The sequence below is a fragment of the Lacerta agilis genome, chromosome 5, assembly GCF_009819535.1.
Source record: "Lacerta agilis isolate rLacAgi1 chromosome 5, rLacAgi1.pri, whole genome shotgun sequence".
NCBI lineage: Eukaryota > Metazoa > Chordata > Lepidosauria > Squamata > Lacertidae > Lacerta > Lacerta agilis.
Genome location: NC_046316.1, coordinates 77,370,730 through 77,381,191, shown reverse-complemented (window position 1 = coordinate 77,381,191; position 10,462 = coordinate 77,370,730). Strand labels below are relative to the sequence as shown.

Here is a 10,462-nt window from a genome sequence, read left to right as displayed (position 1 = left end):
AGATAAAAACAAGAATTGCTAAAAACAAAGAGAAAACACTCATTTAAAAACAATCAAACATTACTAGAATTAAAACTATATACATACGGTATATAACGGGACAAGGGTGGTGCTGTGGTCTAAACCACCGAACCTCTTGGGCTTGTTGATCATATGGTCGGCAGTTCGAATCCACACGACTGGGTGAGCTCCTGTCGCTTTGTCCCAGCTCCTGCTAACCTAACAGTTCGAAAGCATACCAGCAGGAGTAGATAAATAGGTGCTACTGCGGTGGGAAGGTAAGCGGCATTTCTGTGTGCTCTGGTTTCCGTCACGGTGTCCCATTGTGTTTTAGTCAGAAGCGTTTTAGTCATGCTGGCCGCATGACCCAGAAAAGCTGTCTGCGGACAAACGACGGCTCCCTCAGCCTGAAAGCGAGATGAGCGCCGCACCCCATAATCAAATTTGACTGGACTTAACCATCCAGGGGCCCTTCACCTTTACCTTACCTTTACATATATAACATCTGTTTAAAACATACTCATAATTACAACTGAAAACAATACGACACTAGCCCTTTCATTAAAAGCAGTCAATTCCCCAAAGCCTGTTGAAACAAGAAAGTCTTCACCTGCTGGCAGAAAGACAACAAGGAGGGAGCCAGTCTAGCTTCTCCAGGGAGGGAGTTCCAAAGTCCACAACAGTGGCTCTCTTCTTTATAGTATTGTTACAACAATCAGGTGCCGGCCCCTCTCCTTGCCAAGCGGTGGCAAGAGCTCATGTGCTCCTAGGCACCCACACAGGATCTGTGTTCCTTTGGAGAATGGAAGACATGGCGGAGAATGTTGTGGCTTTAGAAATTTGGTGTATTCACCTACTTACACCTTCAGTCAGCATGGACGGAGCCCAGTTCTTACTGCATGGCCCGCAGCAGTGCAGGCAACCTTCCGCCTCCCTGCCCAAGACGGATCTCCCCACCTTCCTCCTGCTTCTTCTTTCTAGAAAACCCTTTCCTGTGCCCTTAAACATACATCCCACCACCTTGGTAACATCTCACTCCTCAATGGCCCATCAACACCTGTGGTCACATTAATGGTTTGCTCTTCGCCCAGCCAGCGAGGCTGCTTTGCATAAGCCAACCCAGGAATTCCCTGTTTGGCACAGTTCTGCACTTTAATCCATATCCCAACTGATCAAAACCCTCGCATTAATTTCTAGGGTTCGGGGAATCCCCCCACTTAAATCTCTAACAGTATAAAGCAGTGGGTAGCCAACATGGTGCTCTCTCTAGTTGGTGGTGGGACTACAGTTCCCATCAGTCCTAGCTAGGAAGGCTAATATAGGTCTTAAAGTAGGATTGTATTCTCCCCCACTCCGTTTTATTATCCAGGCTTGCCAATCAGAAGGCTGGCGGTTCGAATCCCCGCGACAGAGTGAGCTCCCGTTGTTCAGTCCCAGCTCCTGCCCATCTAGCAGTTCGAAAGCACATCAAAGTGCAAGTAGATAAATAGGTACCACTCCAGTGGGAAGGGAAATGGCTTTTCCCTGCGCTGCTCTGGCTCGCCAGAAGCGGCTTAGTCATGCTGGCCACATGTCCCAGAAGCTGTCTGCGGACAAACGCCGGCTCCCTTGGCCTGTAGAAGGAGATGAGTGTGCAACCCCAGAGTCGTCAGTGACTGGACCTAACGGTCAGGGGTACCTTTACCTTTAAATCACTACTGGTAGTAGTACTACTAGTAGTAGTTGCTGTTGCTGCTGCTGCTTTCTTTGTAGGCAAGCGGTGTATAAATAAATAATGATGATGACTTCATTGGTAGAGGGCGCAAGAGAGCCCGCCCTCTCTCGAGGACTACAAGCCCCAGAATTCCGCGGCGCGGCCTCCCGCCAATCGTACGAGAGCTCCCCTGCGCGAAGGCTCCTGGGATTCGTAGGCAGCGGCGGCCACTAGCCCAGCCCAGTGGGAGGGACCGGAGGCGGCGGCGGCGGCGGTGAGGCTGAGCCAGGTGTCTCGCGGGCGGCCCTGCAGGTGACGGCGGCCGGGGAAGGGGCGGCGGGGCGAGGGGCAAGGGGCAAGGGCAAGCGCAGCGGAGGCCCGAGGGAGGCGGCGCGCGAGAGACGAGAGGCGAGCCGGCCGCTTGGCTGCCTGGTTGGCTGGCCGGCCCGGGGATTGCAGCCGGCGCCTCGCTCCCCTCTTTTTGCAGCAAAGCGGGCGGAGGGGCGCGAGGCGGGCTGCTGCCGCCTTTCTCCCTCTGCGAGGTCGGCCGCCTGAGCATGCAAATCTCTGCAGCAGCTCCGGGATGATGCAGTCGGTGGGTTGGTGGGTGTAAGGGCTGGGGGGGAAGGAAGCGCGTACCTCCCTCCCACTCCTCCTCCTCCTCCTCCTCCTTTGGGAGTCCGCGCTTCCCCAGGCATGCACCCCGTCGTCCTCGTGGCCTGCAAACTGGAGCCGGTGCCAGAAGCAGATATAACCCCTCCACAAAAACAGACCTCCCCCCGAAGTTCACCATCATCAGACGGGTTGCAAAGAGAGGGCATGATGCGGGTGGTCGATGCCTCTTGGGTTTTTGCAAAGGGAAAGCTTGCATGGCAGCTGGGTGAGGGAGCCTTGGTGCAAGCGCCCGTGCCGGGGATTTCCTGGGGAACTGCGTTATCCTACGAGGGGTGACCAAGCGGGCCTTGTTTTAAAGCCCTGCTCCTTATTTTTAGGACCTTGTAGTTCTGGGGGCTCACCATAAGGGCCCTCCTGATTGTGACATTCTGCCTTGTTTTGTTTATTTTTCAAAACACAACAAAACACTACCCCTGCTTCCTTTTAATAGGACCCAGCTCTGCCCACTGAAGGTGATAATAATAATAATAATAATAATAATAATAATAATAATAATAATTCATTCCCTTTTGATTTCTACTCCTCCTCTGTGCTGCTGCCCTCCTGTAATCCTGGCTTGCTTTCCAACACAGTCCTCCCCTCCTAAAGCCCACGTGGCCCTTTGTTATTTGTTTCTTTTCATTGTTCCTGGTTTTTCTGTGCGCATTCTCCTTGTGGCTTTTGTGTGTGTGTGTGTGTGTGTGTGTGTCCCCCTTCTGTACCTTCCAGTCTCTCTCTTTCTCTCTCTGCTCCCCGGGAGCCTCTGCTGCTAGCAACTGTTCCGGGCTGCCGCTGGATAAAAGTGTGCTCTGCCTGGAGTTTGCAGACGGCAAAAGCATGAATTGATTTACTGTCCTACTTCGGAGGCATCTCTGGGCAGCTGGGAGCGAGCGCCCGGGAAACAGCAGCAAGAGGAGGAGCAGGCGGGAGAAGGCAGAAGGGGTCCTTTTGTGTCCTGCCTCGAACATAGGCTGTTTCCTCCTCGCCTCCATCCTGGCTGGAAGAGTTCTTTGTAATAGCACACAGAGACTGACAGCTCTCTCTGTCTCTCCTGCTGCTGCTGCTTTTCTTTTTAATGCTTGTGTCTCCATCCTATTCCCCCTTTTGCTCATGTGCGGATGCTTGTTTTCTTGCAGTTCACCTTCTCCAGAACCCCGCGCTGGTTGGAAACAGCAGGAGCCAGAAGAGGAGGCAGATCAGCCTGCCCTTGGTTGCACAGAAGTGGTGTGCTGATTTCGTACTACTTGACACCAGAGCTACTCCCAGCCATCTGTGACTCGAGCTGCCTAAAGCAGTGGTACAGGGAGAGGAGGAGGAGGAGGAGGAGGCGGCAGCTTTAGTAGCCGATGATAACCCTGCCCTCAGTGGGTTTGTATTACCGGAGCATGCACTGATTTGCTGCCTTGTCTTTAGACCCATCCCAATCACCGGGGTTTGTGCGGGTGTGTGGTGCATGGTCAGGAGGGGGGGGGGGAGATCCACTGTCTCCGTAATAAATGATAGAGGATACAATGACTTTGCTCTCTCTGCTGGGTCGGATCATGCGTTACTTCTTGCTGAGACCAGAGACCCTCTTCCTGCTATGTATCAGCCTGGCACTGTGGAGCTACTTCTTCCATACGGATGAAGTGAAAACCATCGTCAAGTCCAGCAGGGACGCCGTGAAGATGGTGAAGGGCAAAGTGGCAGAGATCATGCAGAATGACCGGCTCGGCGGATTGGATGTGCTTGATGCTGAGTTCTCCAAGACCTGGGAGTTTAAGAACCACAACGTGGCCGTTTACTCCATCCAAGGCCGGAGAGACCACATGGAGGACAGGTTCGAAGTCATCACTGACCTGGTGAACAAGACCCATCCTTCCATATTTGGGATATTTGATGGGCATGGAGGCGAGGCAAGTCTTGGGCTGTTCATTTTGGGGGTTCGGGATTTGCTGCCATTTCCTATTTATTGCAACTGTTTGACTTAAACTAGTAGCAAAGTTGTTGTTTTACGGTCATTCACACCTTTGGTTTGGGTAGACGCCATTTAAAGGGTACAGCAGGACAAAAAGCCTAGTCTTCCATTCTTTCCTTTTTTTAAATACCTTGCAGTTTGAGCATCCTGGCAGTAATGACTGTGATCACAAACTTGCTCTGTTAAAGCTCTTCTAACCAAGCTATGAGGCTTCACATGCTGCTGCCAGCTGAGTAGAGTCAGCAGATGCTGTAATGGTTGGTTTAAAGGGAAAGTTTATTGAAAGAGGAGATGTTTGTTTGTTTTATTGTAGGAAAGAAAGGAGCTAGCAGGAGATCTCTAATGTCCCCAGTCGGGGAACAGAACTGACAAACTTATTTTCTTTTAGCTAACCCAAGGAATTAACCTCGTGCCACTGCCTTTATTATTATTATTATTATTATTATTTCTGGCCGTAGAAGTTTGTTATTTGTTTACGCCGCGTTCTGTAGCCTTTCTACTTGCCGAGACAGGCTGTTTGTCTTGGACAGCAGCGCAAATACCATGTGTCGCTCCCTTCCTCTTTGCAAGGGATGCCTGGAAAGGTTGCTGTAGCTTTTTTACATTGCAGGGTGCGTGGGTGGGCTAGGGGAGCGGCAGAATCAGCTACTGACATCCTAGCTGCAGACCTGTTATCTGTGTCGGGTTAATCAGCGATGAAATACAGGGAGGTTTCTCTTCCCTTTTCTTTTGCTTGTATGCGAAGAGTTGCTGGGGGAGTGACAGGGTGCTGGGGGAGGAATCTTGCTGGTGTGTTAAATGAAATACTTAGTGCGCCCCCCCCCCGAAGTGCTATGCATGTGTTTGTTTTTATTCTGCCTCTGTTGTGCTGTGATCTGAGGGTCTTCGGGTTTCCTACAGCTGTTCTGGCAAGTCAGACTTGCCGGGAAAGCTGTGACAGCGATCTGGCACAAATCAAGGTCCCCAAGGGTAGCAGCTGTTCTCATAACTCCTGATAGGCTGCACCTCTTGCGCTCCTTCTGTGCACTCGTCACATGGAGGGGGCCCTCTAACAGCCCCATCCTAAGCATATGTGCTTCCTCGGAAGTAAGGCTCATTTGCACCCACTCCCCAGTAAGTGGGCATAGATCTGCAGCCCAAATTTCCAGGGATAGCAGGATGTAAACTATCGCTATGACCGGGACTTTGTTTTGGGAACAACCACTGTGGGTTTAAGGATCAACTAAATTTCAGATTAGTTATTTGTTGGAGTCTTTTATTACCGATACCTTGTAACGGATGTTGATGTTTGGTTAAGTGAAACATTTTTATTTTGTTTTTCAAAGAAGGGAAGCAAGTGCTTGTGTGTGTGTGATTGTATGCTGCCTGGAGACCCAAATTCTTTTCTACAGGCCACCTTACAAAAATCAGGAGCTGTGCAAGAACATGGTAGCATTTTTCTGTGATTGTGCCACTCATTAATAAATATAAGCATTTCAAGCTAAGTATAAACTTTTATATCCCAGAGCCCTTTGAAAACCATCTCTTCTCTATCCCAACTCACCCCCCCAAAAAAACCCCTTGCTTTGAAATTTGGTAGCTTTATGTACATTAGTTAAATCCAGATTTGGGGCAGAAATATAGCTTGGCAAAACCTTTCTTCCTAACCAGTTTAGAATATTATTTCTCTCCACCACGACCCCGGCAAAAAAGCTCTAGCTAAGCCCTGTCTGGTGCACTGAGTTCTCTCTACAGTAGTCTTTCCATCATGCTTTTAAAACAGAATGCTAGCATTGAACTTTTTGCTCAGTGTGTTTTGTTGTATCAGATGGTACTTCACTTATAGGAGTAAATTGCATTAGTATATTTGACCTCAGATGCCATTATTTTAAAATTTAGTTAGTTGTGATTGCATGAAGAGCAGTGATGTTAAAATATATGTGTCGTGCATAGTCCTTGTTTGTTATTGTAGGAAGCTGATTATACGGAACAAAACCCTTTTTTGGCCTTATAGATCACACAATGTGGAGGATCAGTGACTGCTAGCTATGATGGCTGTACCACCTCCAGGAGCTGGGGCAGCTTGTATCTAAAGACCAGTTGCTGGAGAACCACAGCAGGAGAGGGCTATCTCTTGCATTGGGAGGGGGAGTTACCTATAGGTATCTGTTTAGCCATTGTGGGACACAGGGTGCTGTATTAGATAGGCTTTTTGTTGTGATCCAGCCAGACTCTCCTTGCTGTTCTTTTGCTGCTTCTTAACTCCTCAGTTCTAATCCAGTTGATTGAAGAGCAAAAAAAGCATATGGAAGTTTCCATCCTTTTAACATGTCCTTGTGGACAAAAGCATATTGTCTCCTAATCTTGAGTGCTTGAGCTTAGGTGTAAGCCAAAGGATACAATCACGGAACCAGAATTTCTTGAAATGGGATACCAGTCACCTCCTTGTGGGTGGAGGGGTGGAGCCTCAAAACTGGGAAAATGTTGGGGAATATTTCAGCTGACTTGTCTGTGATGTTGTGGGGAGGTAACAGAGCTGGAAAACAGTCAGTCTGAATTTATTCTGGCTAAATGGAGAGATTGGCTCATGAAATCGGGCGGTGGGTTCCTGTCTTCTAGATGTCAGTGCGGATTACACGAACGTGCCCCTCTAAAGATGAAATGGCCAAAAATGTTGGTACCTATGAACAATTCCCCTGGATATAAGGCAAAATGTTTTGCAAATGAAATATCCAGAATTGGAGGAGCACTGGGTCTTTAGGTAATAGTAATAAAAGTTAATCTGCAGAGGAACTGTTTGGTGGAATTCTGTTCATATTGTATACTACTACTTACTGTTCTGAAGTATGTGGCCAGGCCTCTTCTGTGATGGCATCGTAGCTGTGGAACTCACTTCCTAAGGAAGTTTCATTTTGATTCCTCCATTGCTTTTCAGCAGGAAACCAAAGCAATCCTCTTCAGTGGGGCTTTTTTGGGTTGCCTTGATTAGCTCCTTTTCTTGATTCTGCCGCTCTGTTCCATACTTCCGCATTTCTAGCATGTTTTCATACTAATTTATACAGTATTGTGTTTAATATGCCTTGTTAGCTGCATTGGAAACTTGGTTGAAAGATAGGTTACAGTTGCCTTTTAATCAGCGAAGTGTTTAGGAGTGGATGATGTTACTCTGTAGCAGCTGGTTATCTGTTCAGAATGTATTTAAGCTCTCTGCAATCTTTTAGCACCCCCCCTCCTTTGTTTGTCCTCTCCTTCTTCCTCTGTATAGTATTGCACACTTGTTGTTAACAGGCCTCATTGAAAATGACAGTGTTCAATGTGTGTTTTTATGGGTGGACCAGGGGAAATAAATAGCTGATAGGATGGCTGAGCTAGGGGGCAGCTGTGGAGTGGTTTGGTTTTTTTTTTAAGTGTGGTAACCATTCGCTCTTGATTTCCTCACAGACAAGTGGCAATATTCCACTTCCTAACTCGCTGTTTACAGCCAGTGTGTGTATCACTACCGTGCACAATTTCGGCCGCCTCGCTGTGAGGGTCATAACGCAGCCATTAAAAATGGGTTAGAAAAGGTGTTCTGGTCTTTGCATTTTTTTCTGCTATGAGTGCACAGACTTGTCGCTGTGTTAAAAACTTTTGCTGCACGCTGATTTGAACGAAACAGAATTGTAGCAGGGGCTTTTTAGGTGTACAGCATTGTGCCTGGTGCAGGAAATTGGGATAAAGCCAGTGTGGTATAGGGGTTAGAGTGTTGGATTATGACCCCGGGAGCCCAGGGTTCGAATACCACTCAGCCATGAAGCTCACAGCTCACCTCGGGGCCCCTTGCCATTTCTCAGCCTAGCCTACCTCAAAGCATTGTTGTGAGGATAAAATTGGGGGGAAGGTAAAACTGCGCACACCACCTTGAGCTCCTTGGAGGAAAAGGTGGGATATGAATGCTACAATAAATAAATAACAAAGTGTGCACCCAACAGATGGTTGTCAAACCTCTGTGGGACCCTTTCAGTTTTGCCTTTAATGGTATGGTAGCAGTAAATGCCATTTGGCTCTGTCTTGTGCTCTTTAGCAATGTTCAAAGCCTGCCCATTTAGGAGTTGTCCACACTGCGTCTCCTTCCAGTGTCAGGGGCTGCCTCACCTGGAAGCTGGACTGGAGCAAAGCTGGCATGGGAAGCAGCCACGGCAGTTTCTATTCCTGGTTGATTCTTCATGTGTGACTTTATTGAACAGTGCAGCGCTGCAGTTCCCGCCTTCCCACTTGGAGAGATGTTGGAAGCTCTGTGCTTCAGTTATCCCATTAATTCCCACCTTGAGAAACCGTGGGATGGTCAGTGAACTTGCGTTGCAGCACAAAGTGCAGTCTAGGGAACCTTGGCTTAACTATATGATTTGCATGAGGGTTTTTTTTGGTAGAAGTTTGTTTTTGCCATCCTTCGGTACAGATGAATGTTTGCCAATGTGATTCTACAACTGCGCCTAATTCCAGATGTTGAAACAGGTAATGTGTATTGCAGGTGTTTCGATTTAGGGAGCACTCAGTGAAAGCAACCTCTGTTGTTTTACTCATTGCATAGGGTCTGTAATCGGGTGCGATGCTTTGAACATAATTCTGAAACATAGCTTGGCACTGTGAGAATGAACCGATGCAAACCTTAAGCATGCACACTCGCAATGACCATGAGGAGGAGCTGGCAGCTTTTAATTTTTAATTGTATTGTCTAAACTCGGACAAACTGCAGGTCCTCTTAACTGTGGTTTGTGTTTTATGAATAATAGAATCATAGAATTGTAGAGTTGGAAGGGACCTGGGGGTCGTCAATTCCAACCCTCCCACAATGCAGGAATCCTGCCCACAGCTGTCCCTGATTGGGCTCAACCCACCAGCCCTCTGGTTAACAGCCAGGCCCCATTGTGCCACAGCAGCTTGTCTTCACTAACCATAGTTAAGGTGAACCGCAGTTTAGAGTCTGGGCATGATGCTAAACTGTGGTCAGTCTAAAATGAAAGTAGAAGCTTCTGATCTCAGGCATGTGAATCTACATGTCCCACCATGCCTGCCTCTCCACTTGAATCTACATCCAAATACTATCAAAACCATGGCAGTTAAGTATGGGAATGGTGCTTCCTCACCAGATCTTGCTAGACTCTGACTTACATCATCCATGATCGCTGACCATGTTCACTGATGGGAGTTGGAGACCAAAAACAAGAGTGAGATGGAGGCACAGGTTCCCATCCCTGGTTTAGTGTCATTGCAAATCGGGCCAATAAGGTGTTATAAGAAAAAACTGCTCCCTTTCACTTATGGGGTATCCAAGAGCCCGCATAGAGTCCTTAAGTAGGTTCTCTATCGGAAGGAGAAAATAACAGAGGCCAACCGGAGAATATTGAGAAGCAAGGCAGCTAGTAAGCCTGAAACTGTTGCAACAGGGTGCTCACTGCCACACGCAGGAGGGGCCCAGATCAATGGTGTGCAAGCCCTTACGTAGACTTTTGAAATTGCCCACCCTGTAGCTCAAGACCACCCCGAAAAAAACATCATACATACATCACAGAAGGAGGCGGGCTACAACAGAAATACATCACAGGGGGTGGTCTACAACAGAAATCCTGTCTGGCAGGATACTGAAAATGGTCACTTGATTGCTTTACCTGGGCAGCCTGGCCATTCCTTTTGAGATGCTGAATCCAGGTCACAGTGCACAAATACACCCTTAAGACAGGATTTGTGAGCAAAGAGGCACTGGGGAGGCTTTTCCCATTTCCTTCCTCACTGCGGAGAATATTTGAGGTCACTGGAAGAGTCAAAATGGGTACAAGATTGCTCTCCTGTACTATTTCAGACATGTGGTGTGAGACCTTAGAATTCCTATAACAAGGGGATGGACTACACACACACACACACACACACACACACACACACACATATTGTATCCTCTTTCTGTTTTTTTAATCTGCTACCTTCTATAAAACCATTTTATTATAGAGTAACATAGGATTTTGATAACAAAAGTTTTTATTTTTGAAGCTGTTTGTGAAGCCCCTCTCAGTCTCTTTTAAAGTAATTTTGCTAAATACGTAACCAGAGTCCCTCTTTTCAAAAAAAAGTAAAAGAAAAAAAGTTAAATAGCTCATCATTCTTATACGAACAAAGTGTCTGCTCTTCTTTGTAAGTGAGGTAGA

General features: G+C 47.6%; 1 protein-coding gene across 1 annotated transcript in view; it reads left to right on the top strand.

Moving 5' to 3' along the window:
- Window positions 1-1,947: 1,947 nt before the first annotated feature.
- Window positions 1,948-10,462, top strand: part of PPM1L (protein phosphatase, Mg2+/Mn2+ dependent 1L) — a 166,046-nt gene continuing 157,531 nt past the window's right edge. Inside the window, exons 1-2 of the mRNA XM_033150575.1 lie at window positions 1,948-2,005; window positions 3,484-4,242. Of these exons, the coding sequence (XP_033006466.1) occupies window positions 3,844-4,242 (399 nt within the window). The 5' untranslated portion in view covers window positions 1,948-2,005; window positions 3,484-3,843. The remainder of the gene's footprint in view (window positions 2,006-3,483; window positions 4,243-10,462) is intronic.